General features: G+C 44.0%; 1 protein-coding gene across 1 annotated transcript; it reads right to left on the minus strand.

Annotated features, from left to right (window-relative positions):
* On the minus strand, positions 1-14,019 carry TMEM248 (transmembrane protein 248). The gene is made up of 7 exons (XM_088530038.1): positions 13,927-14,019; positions 4,785-4,959; positions 4,077-4,362; positions 2,644-2,794; positions 1,690-1,873; positions 1,102-1,245; positions 1-282 (listed from the first exon to the last, which is right to left on the minus strand). The coding sequence occupies exons 2-7, from the start codon at positions 4,941-4,943 to the stop codon at positions 262-264; spliced, it is 945 nt and encodes a 314-aa protein (XP_088386164.1). The 5' UTR covers positions 4,944-4,959; positions 13,927-14,019; the 3' UTR covers positions 1-261.
* Between the last annotated feature and the right edge of the window lie 951 nt (positions 14,020-14,970).

Consider the following 14,970-nt stretch of genomic DNA (forward strand, 5'->3'; position numbering starts at 1 on the left):
TCTACACAAACATTCGGCTATGTCCACAGGTAAAGACTGAAGTTTCCGGCCGCACTACAATGCGGAACAAGTGCATCGTCTGACCTAGTCTGGATATACTTTTATAAATATGTACAAATCAATTACAGGCACTTGAAATGTCTTTGGTTGGAATAAACCAACATCGCAAGATAATGTATTCACAGAGTGTTAAGTCCCATTCTGGGTTCAGCAGGCAATGATTATGGTTCTCAGTCATTCTCAGTAAAAGGAGAGGATGGATTATGCTTCAGACAAAGCCACCTACACAAAAGAAAAACAAAAGATGTAATTAAGTCAAATTCGTAATCCTGTAACAGTGATATTCCTTATCTCCATGCAGCTGGCATATCTGCCCTTGCCTTTTCAAAGAACCTTGAAAAGTCTGACTTGGAAAGGAAATTAAAGCCACTCTGAAGGTGTTCTGCATTCAGCATGATTAATCTAATAATTATATCTACTTTTTTTTTTTTAAAAAAAGAAAACAGCTATAAAATATTCTTATGATGCCAACATCATAATATTATCATCAAAATATTATTATGAAGCTAACATTAGCCTTCTAATTTACAACTAAATATATTCATATTTAACCCCTCAAGCAAAATACAGGCCTCCACTGTAGTACTGAATAACAATATCTATTCAGTATGTTTCAGCGTATTTTTCAACAGTTTCATTACTGATTTTGCTTAATTTTGATAACAACTGTTAGAAGTGTCATGTTTAATTCAAAGTTTTAAGTCTTTTGCGATATGGGATAATTTTAAGATATTCAATAGTATCATTCAATGCTGCAATACAAAAAATATAATAATAATGGCATAAAAATAGAATTATAGTGTTTACTGAACTGCAAGTAATAAACCACTTTTGTGGTAGAGCAGTCCAAGTCTAAGGCTCTACAAAGCACATACAGGTGCTTTACAGCACCCCTATGTCCTATTCACAATGAAGTACCTGTGTATCTTCACAAGAGAGTAAAACCTGCATCTCAAGATCAGAACAAGCAGCCTGTACAAACTATGTAAAAAGAAGGTTTCCTGTGTTTTCTTATCAGTGTTTTTTGTTACCCATACTTACTTTTTCAGAGCAGAAGTCTGTATTGCTTTGCCTCAGTTTGCTTGGTCTGCCTTTAATAACTGCATAGCAGAACATTGTAATCACCATCACAAAAAGAAAGTAACTGGTATGCATGAGATGCAGGTTTATTAGAGAGCGGTCATCCTGCACAGAGAATTAAAGCCATTTACTGCCAAGGCACTGAGAGCTGGTACTTTATATTAAAGCAATAATTAGCACAGAAATTAGTTCATGAATCAACCTTCTCCCCTTTTATGAAGCTAGCATAGCAATGAAAGAGATCCCCAATTCTGGCACACAGACAAAATGTTCTTCATGTTAGAAAACTGTACTAAGGATCTCTTTCTACGGGAGGACTGTGCCTTTTGTCAAGTTATTTCAAAATACAAACCTTATTTATTAACGTCCTGAGGCACATGGAAGATAAGCAGAACCCAACATTTCCACCAAGGGTAAACCTGGCCCTTGCAATACAATAAGAAACCAGATCCAGCCCTGAATATGGTTATTTGGGACAGGAACATATTCAGTTAAACCTGAGCTAAGCATTTATTCAACATAACATATAAAAGCACAGTGGGTACTTACATCTGGAACTATAACAGTTAGTTTGGGATTTAAAGCATGATACACTTTTCCAATTGCTCCTTTGTAACACCAGAATGGGTTATAATCTTGTGCATATTTTGTATTAGAGTCCCTGGCTGTGGTGAAGATCTTGTACCAAAGTGTAGCATTGCTGTACGTTTCAGGAACACAATGTGGTGGTTGACTACAAAAAAGCAGAAATGATTAGCACTCAAATTGCCACTCTCCACATTCAGTAAGTCTCTGAACTGAGGCAAGCCCAGTCTTCTTAAAGGCAGAGTAAAATACAATTTTATTTTGGACCTTCCAAAACAGCAAAAAACAAACAAACAAAAAAACCCCTACAACTTTAACCAAAGGCTGGCATTACAACATATGGTTCCTATAGCAACATGAGAATTTTACTGCATGCTGCTCCAGTAAATCAACGCCCTAGAGCTTAATTAGAAAAATGCTGGTTTTCATAAGTATCATGCTATCATGTGAATCTATCCAGGGCTATGCAGAGTATCCTGAATAGTGTCAGAGTCCAGAGAAGACAGAGGGTAACTACTCTCATGATAGGTACTTTCTGGGGTTGGTAGCAAAGCAGCATCCTGCTTGTGCTGATTTTTCAGCACGGAAGAGGGTAAGAACCTTACAGTCTTAGGTCTTAGCTTGCCTACAGAGCAGCGAACATAAATTATAGGGTATCTTTCTTAAATATTCATTGACTGCTGTTCCCAGTGAAGTTTAAATTACAGCTTGTTGAAAGGCAGGGAAGGCTACAGTTCAAAACATCCACAGAAAAATCCGATGTTGCTAGAAGATTGTCTCGAGAGTCAAGAGAGGGTTGTTACTTGGGTGAAATGCAGGAAAAGGGAACCTCAGAGCACCACCTGAGGAAGTAGAACGTGAAAATTCTCACCCAAAATGAACAATCTATGAAAGAGTGTTTAGAAGTGTCACACTTACACCGTGACAGGGAATACGCCGCTGGCCGCCGTCACAGTCATGCAGGTGGTGAACACAACCTGCTCGCAGTGACCGTGGAGGACACAGTCGTCCGAGTTCCAAGCAGCCGGCAGGGTGAACGTGATATTAATCTCCTCATGGGATTCTCTGCCTTTTAGGAAAAAGGAAACAAAAAACTTATTAGTTTTTTTTTTTTTTTTTTTTTTTTTTTTTTGATTCACAGCAGTATTTGAGCAACAATCACTAGGGAAAGGAAAGTGCACAAATGACAGATAAGCCTGGATCTGTACCTTTGGAGTCGCCCAGGATCTTTACTATTAATGAAGAGAACAAAAGTCTATTTTTTAAAAAAGAAAAACTCACTATTTACAAGTGATTTCATGCATCAGGGAAATTTCTTAGAAAAACAAAACAAAAACAAACAAAAAACCCCACAGCTCTTTAGCCTTTCCCCTCTCAATGACTTAATCATGTGACAAAACACATGATTTTTCTGAAGTTTATTTTTTATTTGCAGATATTAATGCAGACATAACTACAGAAACGTGGCGGCGATAGGGAACTTTGTGTGGATAAAGTCATATTAAAATTGAAAATAAATTCAGGCAACTTGCAAAGGAATATGTATTTGATAGGTCATGTAGAAGTAAAAACAAATACAGTACTAGATATTTAGAGATAGAGCAAATATCTCTTATAGATCTCTGAGGTTCAAGACACCTTCAAGTACTATAATAACATGCTGTATAAACAGCCCTGCATAGAAGTTTAAGTGAAGTTCCATTAGCTATTTCTGCTCAATCTCTACAACTTAAATCTCCTGTCAAAACGTAATGACAGGACAGCAGCACAATATCACAGAAATTTTATCCATCTTGCTGTGTTTGCAATGCTGAAGTCTGTTCATGCATGCACTTGTATTTTAGATTACCTGTGTTTTACACAATATGCCACTTGATTTCTAGTGCACATACATTAATGAGTTTAATATTTGACTTAACTACTTGAAAATGCATCAGGATAAAGTTGTCCAAATATTTACTGTAGAAGCACTTCCTGATCAGAATTTTGTTGAATCAATAATTACCTTCCACTGCCATTACTGTGATCATTTTACACAGTAATGCCTAATCCCGGCAGATCTTTCCACCCTGAGCACATGGAACAGCTTTTCAAGCAAACCAACGAAGGCTTCTGTATAGGAATCTGCTAATATCTAATCTGGAAACACATGCATTCTAAGCAAAAGCTTCGTCTCACCAGTCGTAGGTTGCAAAGTTTTCATTTCTTTTCCTGAACGATTTGATTACATAGTTACCATTCAAAATTACAAAAATAAAAAATAAAAATAAAATAGAAATTAAAAATAAAATAAAAATCAAAAAAATAAAATAAAATAGAAATTAAATTAAATTATAAAAAGTCTTGCATACCTGAGAGTCCAATTTGGTGTCCAAAAATTGTGGAACTTAGGTGTGTGACATTGCGAGAATAGCCACCGAACGGTCTGAGCGGGTCCAGCGTCAGAGTGATTGTAACAGAGATGTTTATGGGACCAGAGTCTTCGAGAGTCTGTGGAGACTGTGTAGAAGACCGTGCTTGCCCGCTCGTCACTGTACTTTCTGGAGTCGTGGTATCATTGATGAGATGCTTTAAGGTTTCATTCTCAGATATACAGAAGTCCAAATCATTAAACCTCAGCAGGAAGGTATTCCAGTCCTTAAAACAAACACAAAGACTCCCATCAGATCAGCAAGTTGACTTTTGGCTGCGACTTCTCTAGAGCAGTGCAACTTTAACATCTACTTTTCAGCCCGCAGTTCCAAGCTATTTAACATCGATTAAATGGCTCATGAAGCAAGCACAAACACCATCAAGAATGGGATAAGATGTTTGCAAAAACTAAAGCACTCGGTCCCAGCCACTGCCTGCCAAGCACAGCAAATAGTATCGTGATTTAAACAACTGCAAGACCATAAAATTAGAGGTAAGTATTAACGCAGGCAATATCCCGTAAGACGCTGTTGCACTCCCATTAAAGAGTTCTTCGAGAGAAAAAAAAAAAGGAACTCATCAACTTTTAAGCATGTTTCTCAAATAAATATTCCCACTGTTAAACTAAGGAACTTTTTGTACGGTACCTCTGTCATTTCTGGTGACTTGATCTCCTTGATTTTAAAGAAATAACCCAGGGTCAGGAAAGCAATTGCCATAGCGCTTACACTGATCATAAAAACCACAAGCGGCGGTCGACTGCTGATGTAGACCTTCAGGTTCTCCAACAGGTTTATGTTGAACATTATTCTGATTGTTCACCTGAAAATAAAGAATATTGTGACAGAGTGACTAGGCTGTATGCATCCTTGAGGAGGGAGGGCATAGGAAGCGTGTAAGACGGAAATTTGACATCAAAAACTAAAATACTAAAATAAGGCTCAATAACACAACTTTCTCTGTACCGTTCACTGGACATGCACTCTGCATGCCTCAAATAAAACACAGAACAAAACATGCTCAAGTTCACCTTCTCAATTCCTGCAATTGCCAGCTAGGTGCAGATTTAAAAAATTGAGAATCACTTCTAGCAGAGTCAAATGCAAAATAGAAATCATCACTGACAAGCAATAGAGACAATAAAATCATCTTTTTTCTTTCTCCACTTACACAGCTAGTAATATTTGGATTCACTATAACACAATGCAAGCAAAGCTGCAATGCAGCCCAAAGATCAAGGCCTGTACATCCCCATACACACTTCCAAAATTGAGGCTCAAGTCGTGTAACATCCCTCTTTCCTCCCTAGCTTGCCCTCAAATAACCAGACCTTCAAGGTGGGACCTGGGAAGCAGCCCAGACCATTTTAGGCTCTTTTCTTTATTTGATTTGTGCAGGGTCAAGAGAACATGTGGTAGAGCCAAGAAACAAGAAGGCTCCACACTCCCTGGAGAAATGTGCTGAGTCAATAAACTTTGTCAAAAAAAAAATCACTATATTTAGTCTTTCTAACTCCCCTCCTGAATTTCCTTTTTATTTGCTGAGTAGAAAGACCAGAAGAAAGTTTACTGTGAGAGCCTCCCATCTCCACCCCAATGAAAAGCAAACAGTGACTGGTAAAAGGCAGCCTCAGTGCAACCACCCCAGCAGCTCTGCAAGGAGGCAGTGCCAAGGAAGCCTTTTACCTTTGTTTTACTTGCGATTTTGGGGGAAAAAAAGAAAAAAAAAGCTTTAATCCTACATTTTAAATTGTTGCTAGAAATGTACTGCTTACCCTCAAAATTTATGGGAAACGAACGACATCACGACTAGCATCTCAGGAATTCCGCACTGGAATGGTTAATGTTTGGACATGCATATGGATCTGCTGATAATTTTTAGTGAAGTCTGGGGCACTGCTCCCAGCAGCTCTGTGAGATTCTGATTGACGTTTATGAGAAGCACAATAGACACAAGCCAGAAGTAGCACGAAGGAGGACATGTTTTGAAGGAGGAGAGGAGGTAGAGAGTGATCTTTTATCCGATCCACCGCTTTAGAAGAGCAAGGGAAGGGAAAAGGACAAGGTTTTCTTCCAGATCCCACAATCTGCAGTGATTACAACTTCTCTGTACACTCTTCACACTCTCCTGAGAGCAATGCTTCAGACAGCCCTTTCCTGAAGGGAGGAAAACCTGCAAACCAGCAAAACCTGCAAACCTCTTCCAGAGGCTAGAAAAGCAGCTCGGAGGAGCACAAGACGACGGCAGCAGGTTAGAGACCTCGACTGCCCCTCCTGCCCTGCCAACAGCACCGTGCTCTCCTGGGGAGACCTGCAGAAAGGGCTGCTCATGCTGGAGCACGGGACACGTCCTGGATCCTGCTTTGCACCATTCACCAATGTTCATCCATACCTGGAAAGGCTGGGAGAGGTACCAGCAGTAGCTGCTGCCTGCTACAAATGCACAGGGTGCCCAAGTGCAAACAGTTGGTGAAGAGAAAAAACGAGGGATGGAGGAGAAATGAAAGAAAAGGCAAGAGGTAATGACGAAAGTGCATCTTACCCCAATGTCTGTCTTTGTCAAAGAGCAGCTATGCTACTGCCAAAAAAACAGCAAAGGTGTCAGAAAAAGGTAGGTCTGAGAGGAAAAGGGAGAGCTGCCGTTGGCAAGAAACATGCTGGGTACCAGCCTCACTTCTCCAAGCTCTGCCTCCTGTCTTGTCACCAGCCGCAAATTCCTTAAACGAGCCCCGGTTCGAAATCCCCAATGTCCCATCTAGGAGCACTGGAGACACATGTTGAGGTGGAAACGGATCAGGAGCCGAACCGAAAGCGGCGCCGAACGCGGCGTTCTCCGCTGCGGATCCCGCCTTTATCACCGCTCTTCATCAAAGCCGAGCGCCACCCCGATCCCTGCGCGGGGACTTCCCGGCCATCCCCTCTGCTACGGGGTTTAAAACCTGCCACGGACGTCGACGCGCTGCAAAGTACCTCGGATACAAAAATATTGGGGTTAATATTTTAATGTAAGAGAGAGCCAGCTCTAAAGCGCGTGCTGCTTAATATGCCCTGGTAACTCGACAGCTTAGAAAGCAATTAGAAAATGCTATAAGCTGCAATTTCCAAAGGGTAATACGTCTTTGGAGCATTTGTCAGAGAAAAGGGAGCAACTGTGGATTTTAATGCTAGAGCTGACGTGAAAGCAGCAATTCTGCAAGGCTAGTGCAAGCCAGCAGGGAGAAGGATGTTTCCACACTGCTGCCTGGAGAGCTAATGATTTTCATGCAATAAAGTGAATATATATGAAAACCAGTATCTCTATATATGAACACAGATATATTATGAATATAAATACGTATTTATATAAATATGAAATACAAGTTTCTCTACTTATCTATGTAACAGGTTACACACATCACACACAAACCAAAACGTATATTCTTACAACATTTTAAAGACTTAGTTCATGGTGCCCACACTCAAAACTGCTCCTTTCTCTTAAGGTCTAATGGAAATAAAACAGTCTCTACTCTTCTGCCAGTTCTAGCTGTAATTATTTCCTGTGTAAATAAATAAACTTAAGAGTATAACTTAAACTTTTCTTTTTCCCCACAGGTTAAAAAAGGGGGAGGGGGAAGGAAAATATTATTAGCTTGTGGCAGGTCAAAAAACAAGATCAGATTTCCTGGTTTAATTAAATAAATAATTTACATTAACTTAAATAATTAACAAGTGTCATCTGCCTCTCCGCACTCTGGCTAGGCCTTTTAATACCTGTGCAACAGCTATATCCATAATCAGTCCAGTAACTAGCTCAAGCACAACAGGATGGGTGAATATTGCCAACCTGCAGCACCGGCCAACTCCCAAGTAACTTTTTCTGGTATCGAGGTGCATATATCAAGACAAAAAACCCTGCTGAAGTAGAATAACAGCTGTAGGTACTTGTCAGGAGACCCCAGACAAGCACTGCAAGGATGCCAGGCTCTTAAATCAGGCCCTTCAAACTCAAGAAATAAATATTATTATGTGGTTGCAAAAGATAAATATTGAAAAGGAAACGCACAATGGTTATGATCTCAGTCTCCCAAGGAAATGCTGCTTTCATTAGTCAGCTAGAAAGGGATGAAACGGCCACTTATTTTACAGTTCAGGAGGATTTTCCTGCAAACCGGCTCAAGGCTGAAAGCAGCAACCTCAAAAAAGCAACATTTCCAATCCTTCCGGGTTTTGATACGAAATAGGGTATAAAAAAGTCATTTTTGAAACAGTCCTGTGAGTTTTTTGAAGGGTAATTTACAAATAAGGAAAATAATGAAGTCTATTTCAGAGATCAACAAGTCAAAGAAATGAGTCATAGAAGTATTAAATTCCTACTTCTGGGGCTTAATATCAAGAAACAGCATTCACAGCAACAATAAAAAAAATGTATGTTGCACTGAAACAGGCATTAACAATAAAATTGCAGTTGCCAAAAGGAAAAGGAAAAATACAAATTTCAAAGAGTTTGAAGATATTGCATATTTTTACATGATGTCTTTTTGTAAGGTCACCTACCATGTATCTGCTAGACAGCTTGAAATCAGTCATTTCCTTATAAATATTTCCCCTTGTTGTGCATGTAAGACAGCCAAAGGAGATTTTTTTTTCCTAATTTAATGACAACAGAAACCAAAACACAAAAATATCTTAATGAAGGAAATCGTGGGCAGAAGACAAGGGTAACAGAGCTAACTCATCCTAACAGCCTCCATCCAACAGGCTCCTCGCCTCCTTTGTAAGCCTGAAAATCTTACTGCTCTCAGCAGCATTTCAGCTTAACTCTACGGTTCGGTTTAATTTTTATCAGCAATTATGTTTTCGAAGACGAACCACAGCAAGTGGTAAAACAGGGGTTAGGAAACGGGTCACATTAGGGTTAATCACTCCGAATAAGAAAGCTTTGCTTGCCAGAAGAACACTCATGAGCGCAAACCACGTGAACTGTGATTCTCCCAGCAAACCATCCATAAATAACATGGACACAAAGAGATGGGGTTAATCTCAAAATGAAACCACCTCCCATTTAAGTACAACAAACAGCAGCAGGTATCAGAAGTACCTTTAATTAAATTTGCTTTTTCTTTTCAAGCAATGCTTGAGGACTAGCGCCTAAAAGACTAATGCTAAAAAGCAAGAGATGGCAGCTGTGCTGCTAGGCTGGCAATTCAAATTTAGAAAGCACAAAAAGGTCTGCAAAGCTCCGTGAAGTTTAATTAATAAGAATATCTACACCTCCAATCTGGTATCAGCAGACTGGTGCCTAGAAGTAAAATAAACCTCATCTGGTCTTGCAGCTAGAAAAGGGCCTCAGCTGGTTCCCAAGGCAGCTTTATCCCTATATTATCCAGCTGTTATCCTGTCCTCTTCTTCCCACCTCCCTTTTTTTTTTTTAAAAAAAAAAGAAAACATAGGATCAAAATTAAAATTAAGCAGAAGTTTCCAAATCCATCAGAAGGCTGTACCAATAATACATTCCTGCTCTGTTAATCAGCACCAGCTTTTACCATCGGTTTTGCTTGGGAATTAGGGAAGTCGGAGGAGCAAACTGGCTCCTTCCACCTCTGCTGGAATCCCGCAGCACCCGTGGGCAGCAGGGGAAAAGCGGGGCCGAGGTTCCTCCTGCTCGAGGAGCAGCAGCACCTCTGCCCTGGCCCTGTCTGCACCCCCGAGCGGAGCTTCCCTGCTGCCCAGCTGAGCCCTTCCTGCCTCCCGGCCCTGGGGACGCAAAGACGGGACCACGCGGGGAGGGAAGACCCTTGGATCCGCTTGGATCCCTCCACCCGTTGCACCCGAGCACGACCAACAGACCGAATGACATCGGGAGGCGACGGCAGCGCAGCTCCGAGCGGGCAGAGGCTCGTGGCAGCTTCCTGACCTACTTTATCCCACAAACGTGTTCGCCGGGAGAGCGTTTTGTTCCCCAGATGCTGCAAGCGGAAAGCGCAGAATATTTAATTCCTCGAGGCAGGAAAACGACCTGCTTATTTGCACATAAAAGAGGGTGAAAAGAAGATAGGATGGCACAGAGAAGGAGGGGACACCCTCACTGGGTGTAAAGGAGGCTCTTTCCTCCCAAAATTCAGGTGACGGAGTCATCTGGGAGGCAGGTTATGAATGAAAGCGTCTTAGCAAGAGCGGTGCAAAGCAAAAGGCTTCATGCTTTGACAAAACATTGCTCTGGCCCTCCTGAAACACTTTCCAAAGCAGCATTAAACATTTCAACATGCCCAAGAGATGAGTAAATAGTTCACTTTATCTATTAAAAGAAATCAGAGAAATAATTTGTTGGCAATTACAGTAAAAAGTAAGATCAACGTGATACTGAATTTCACATGGCCCAGGTTAAGATTTAACTTAGATTATAAAGCAGAGAGTTCAAAAATAAAAATGTCAGAAACACTTTTTTTTTTCCCCCACTAATCCAATGAATCCCATATTCTAGGTTTTGTTAAAAGTGAAAACCATGGTTTAAAATACACACAGCTGCACAGTAAAAGTAAACCTAACCTCTGCTTGAAAATAGACATCCCACTGCCAACCCTAAAAAGCCCCATCCTGTTTGCCAAGTGACCTGTATAATGGGGAAGAGAACATCTTCATACACAGGACTGCTGGCTTGAGCATTTTTAAACCCTTCCAACTTTTCAAAGCCAAAAATCATGATTTATATCATGTTTATCCTGAGCTGGACCACACAGACTATGGAAAAGCAAAACATTAGACTCACAAAGCTCTAAGGATCTCTTTAAAAATGGTTCTTCTGGTTACTATCCATTAGCAGGAAGGCAGAAGTAAAATAAACTGCTTTGATAGGACCTATGAAAATTTTGCTAAAAGTCAAATTGAGCGTATCCTACTGACACCAGCCATGCAAGCATAGTTCATGGAAAGGCTTTGCTCTAAAAGCATGAAAAGTCTCAGTAACACTTTAATAATCAGAAACCAGTTCAGTGAGCAGTTTAAGGAGGTTAATCGTTGACTTCATTAAGAGCACACATTAACGAATGTGCCTGGAATTCAGCAGTGCAACCAGAGGAAAGCGCCAGCCAAAGGCTCTTCCGAGCGCTCGTCCGTAATGAGAACTGTAATGAGACAGGGACCCAGACACAAGCACAGCTTGAATCACAAGCAGAAAATGACTGACAACCCGAGGAAATGGCAGCTCCAGTGGAAATGGCAACACAGAGCAGTGGACACACGCAGCAGGCAACGCTCACTGTGTTAGAGGAGCAGAGAAACAGGCAGCAGCCACTAGTGAAGGGAAGAACACAAACCACAACAGAAATGAGTGAAATAAGTGGCTTTGGCAATAGCTGAAACACCAAGGATGTAGCAATGATGATAATATCACTCCTGTACCACTCTCCCCCACTGATGAAGAGAAATGTGATTTTAATTTGCTTACTCATGTAGGAAAGTACAGACTCCATTTAACAGATAATTAATGAAAACCATCATGCTGGAGCATATGCAAGACTTTATAAACCAAAGCCTGGGAGTTCTGGGAACCTGCTTTATGTGCAGGGCAGAACGTTCTTCTCCAAGAACAAACCTCTCACTATAAACGTGCTTTTGGCAAGGGGAGATTTGGAACCAGCAACTGAGCTGTGACACTAAGGAGTTCCGTTAATATTGAATTTAGGGCTCACTTGATAAAACAGCTTTACTTCTAATGGTCTTTTTCCTTTTTAATTAAAAAGACATGAAAAAGACAATGCTCACAGCAGAGTGCACATTATAGGAAGGTCTTTAAGGGAAGGGCTGTGCTGCTGGGGTGTGATACCCATCCAGGGTGCTGGAATTGCCGGTATCCTGCCTGCTCGCGGTGCATCCGGCTGACACCACGTAGAGCCGGGCTTGTTTTACTGCCCTTGGCCACACACTCCGCTCTGCTCCTTCCCACCAACGCAGAACGGCTCCTGTTTCACCTCATTCAACAGCTTTTCAAGCTCTTGTCCTCCAAGTTCTTGTCCAGCAGGATCCCAGCCCGCTCGCTCCGAGCGCTCCTCGCATCGGGGGACATCACGAAGCCACCGAGGTCTTAACCCTCTCCAGCAGCCCTGAATCCCGTGTCAAAGAGTATCCAGCCCCGCGGGCACAACACAATATTATGTCCTTGCTAAGTCTGCCAGCAAAAGTTGTCATTTGTTACTTGGACACCTGCTGACCAGGGACTGGGTTGCAGCCAGCAGCTTATTGCAAACAGGCAGGGAGACGCAGTGACACCCACAATGATCTCCTATGGACAGCCCAGGAGCAAAAGGATTAATAATCATTCCACAATCTCCTGAGCATACCTGTTTTCTTTAACAAAAAAAAAAAAAAAGAAAAAAAAAAAGCACTAACATTCTAGCACAAAAGATATCGCTTACATTTGCGTTCCGGGGAATCATTAAAACCATAAAACTTCTGATAAGTTCAACAAGGATGCGGAAAGTAACCCGAGAAAAATTCACATCTGGACTCAGGCTTTGTCTAGCAAAGAAAATTTACCCATTTAATTACACTGCCACAGCTAATTATGCCAGTAAATTTCCCCAGAGGCAACGAGCCCTTAAAAAGCAAACAGAGTGAAAAGGAGAGGGAAAAAAGGCTCTGCTGTAATCTCTTCTATCCCCTGGCTGGACAAAAAATGATCCCAGGGTGTCCACGTCTATGATTATGATCCACGGTGCAAATTTAAATGCAGGCAGCTAGCAGCCATGTTCCAGGCATGCTGCACCAGAGGTGGCATTCTTAAAAAAAAATAAAATAGTGCCTTTAAATTAAGAAGAAAAACGATAAAATATAGGTATGCAGTGAACAGGAAAAAAAAAAAAAAAGAAGAAGAAATCACCATTCACATGTCATTTTGAAATATGAATATTTTTAGTACTACCCAAGTTATTCTTGTAAACATTTATTTTCCTGCTACAATAACAAGCACACAACATTCGAGCTAACATCCTTTCCTTAGTTTTGAAATAAAACTGAAATAAAATATCCAATTCCAGCCAAATCATGCTCCTTCATGGTATTTCCACACACGACCCTGCACACGAACCACACGATCCCCTGCGGAAGCCAGAGGCAGTGGAGAGAGGCGCCTCGAGGCCCCGTTCCGCGGGGGGCAGCGACGATGATGATGATGCTGCTGCACGGGAGGAAGGCGCCTTCGCGGCGGGCAAGTTTGCAGCAAGGGGTCGGGCAGCAGGTTCGCACAGCGCCTCGGCCCGTTACACAACGGCAACCTGCCCCTGAAAACCGCTAGCGGGACTCCAGCTCCGGGAGATTAACATATATGTGCAGGTACGTGTATGTTTATATATATACATATATATATATATGTACATATATATTTATATACACGTACCTGCACATAAAGAGGTGCCCTGGCTGGAGCCACAGCGAGGGGAGCCCACAGGAGCAGCCCACGGAGGGGCTGGGCCTGCCCCGAGGGTGCTGCAAAGATCAATATGGGGGCAGTTACAGGAAAAAAAAAGGAATAAAAATACAAATATATATATATATATAAAAGGGATGGGGGTAGTTTTCACCGCCCCCCCCTTTTTTTTTTAATATTTCTCATTTTTCCCCCTTTTCTCCCACGCAGCAGGGAGGCCTCGCTCGCCCCGCGGTACCCGGCGGCCCCGTTTCCCCTCTCTCCTCCCCGCCTTTCTCCCCGGGCCTCCGCCCGCGCGGGGCCGCCAGGCTGGCGCTGGGCGGGATCCCCGCGCCCCGGCCCGGCCCACACAACCCGGCCGTGTCCTCCCGCCGCCCCCGGCCTTACCGGCGCCCCGAGGCGGGGAGAGGCCCCCGGGCCGGGCCCGCAGGCGGCGGCGGGGCTCACAGGCGGCGCGGCTGCCGTGCGCGCGGGCGCTGCACCATCCTCGTGCCGCGGGGCCGGGTGGGGAGGCCGCTCCCGCCGCCGCCGCCGCCGCTTCCGGGGACGCAGCCGCCGCCGCCGCCGCCGCCTCCTCCGAGGCCGGCCGGCCGCGCCGACGGTGGCGTGGGGGGGACAAGCTTGTGCTGCGGCAGCAGCAACGCGGCCGCGCAGGCCCCGCCGCCTCCCGCGCGCGCCGAGGGCGGCGCCGGGGGCCGGGCCGGGGCGGCCCCGCAGGCCGAGGCGCGGCGGGGGCGGCGGCCTCGCGCCGGGCGCCCGCCCCGGCCGCGGAGCCGGGCAGAGGCCGCCCCGGGGGCGTTTGCCGGGTGGTGCCGAAATGCGGAAGGTTTTTTTAATAAACGTGAAAGCCGAAAGTGTCTGAATCACCCTCAAAGCGGGGTGGCCGCAGTGCCAGCCTGGTCCCTAACAGCCACCGCCTCCTTGGCCCGAGCTGCGTCCCCCACCTCACGCTCCTGGGTTCCCCGGGGCTCCATACTTGTTCCCTGAACACTTCCCACCTCCGCACCCTTCTCCCTTAACAGCCCTCGGCTGCCCAAGGAGGAGCTGGGGGACCCCATGCTCAGGTCCTGGTATCCCCCTGTGCCCCTGCTGGGAGCTCCAGGCCCGGCACACGTGGACGTACCGGAGCGAGGCCACCGAGGGCCACAGCACCTGCCACGGGAGAGCCACAACTGTTTGAGCAGCGCCCAGGATCCCGGAATGGAGAACCTGGCAACACGTCAACAGCTGGGCGAGGGAGGAAGCCAGGCTGCTTGCTGGGGTATCCAGGGAAACGTTGGAATACTTGGAATTACACTTAAATATATAAACCCCCCCGCCCTCCCTTTTTTCTTTCCTGCCAAGGGAGGGTGGTCAAACAGTGGAACAGGCTCCTTGGAGGTCTCTGGAGTCCCCATTGTCGGAGATATTTGAAACCCAACTGGACAAGAC

This window comes from Tinamus guttatus, unplaced genomic scaffold (genome assembly GCF_059628265.1).
Source record: "Tinamus guttatus ecotype Peru unplaced genomic scaffold, ASM5962826v1 Tinamus_guttatus_pri_ptg000356l, whole genome shotgun sequence".
NCBI lineage: Eukaryota > Metazoa > Chordata > Aves > Tinamiformes > Tinamidae > Tinamus > Tinamus guttatus.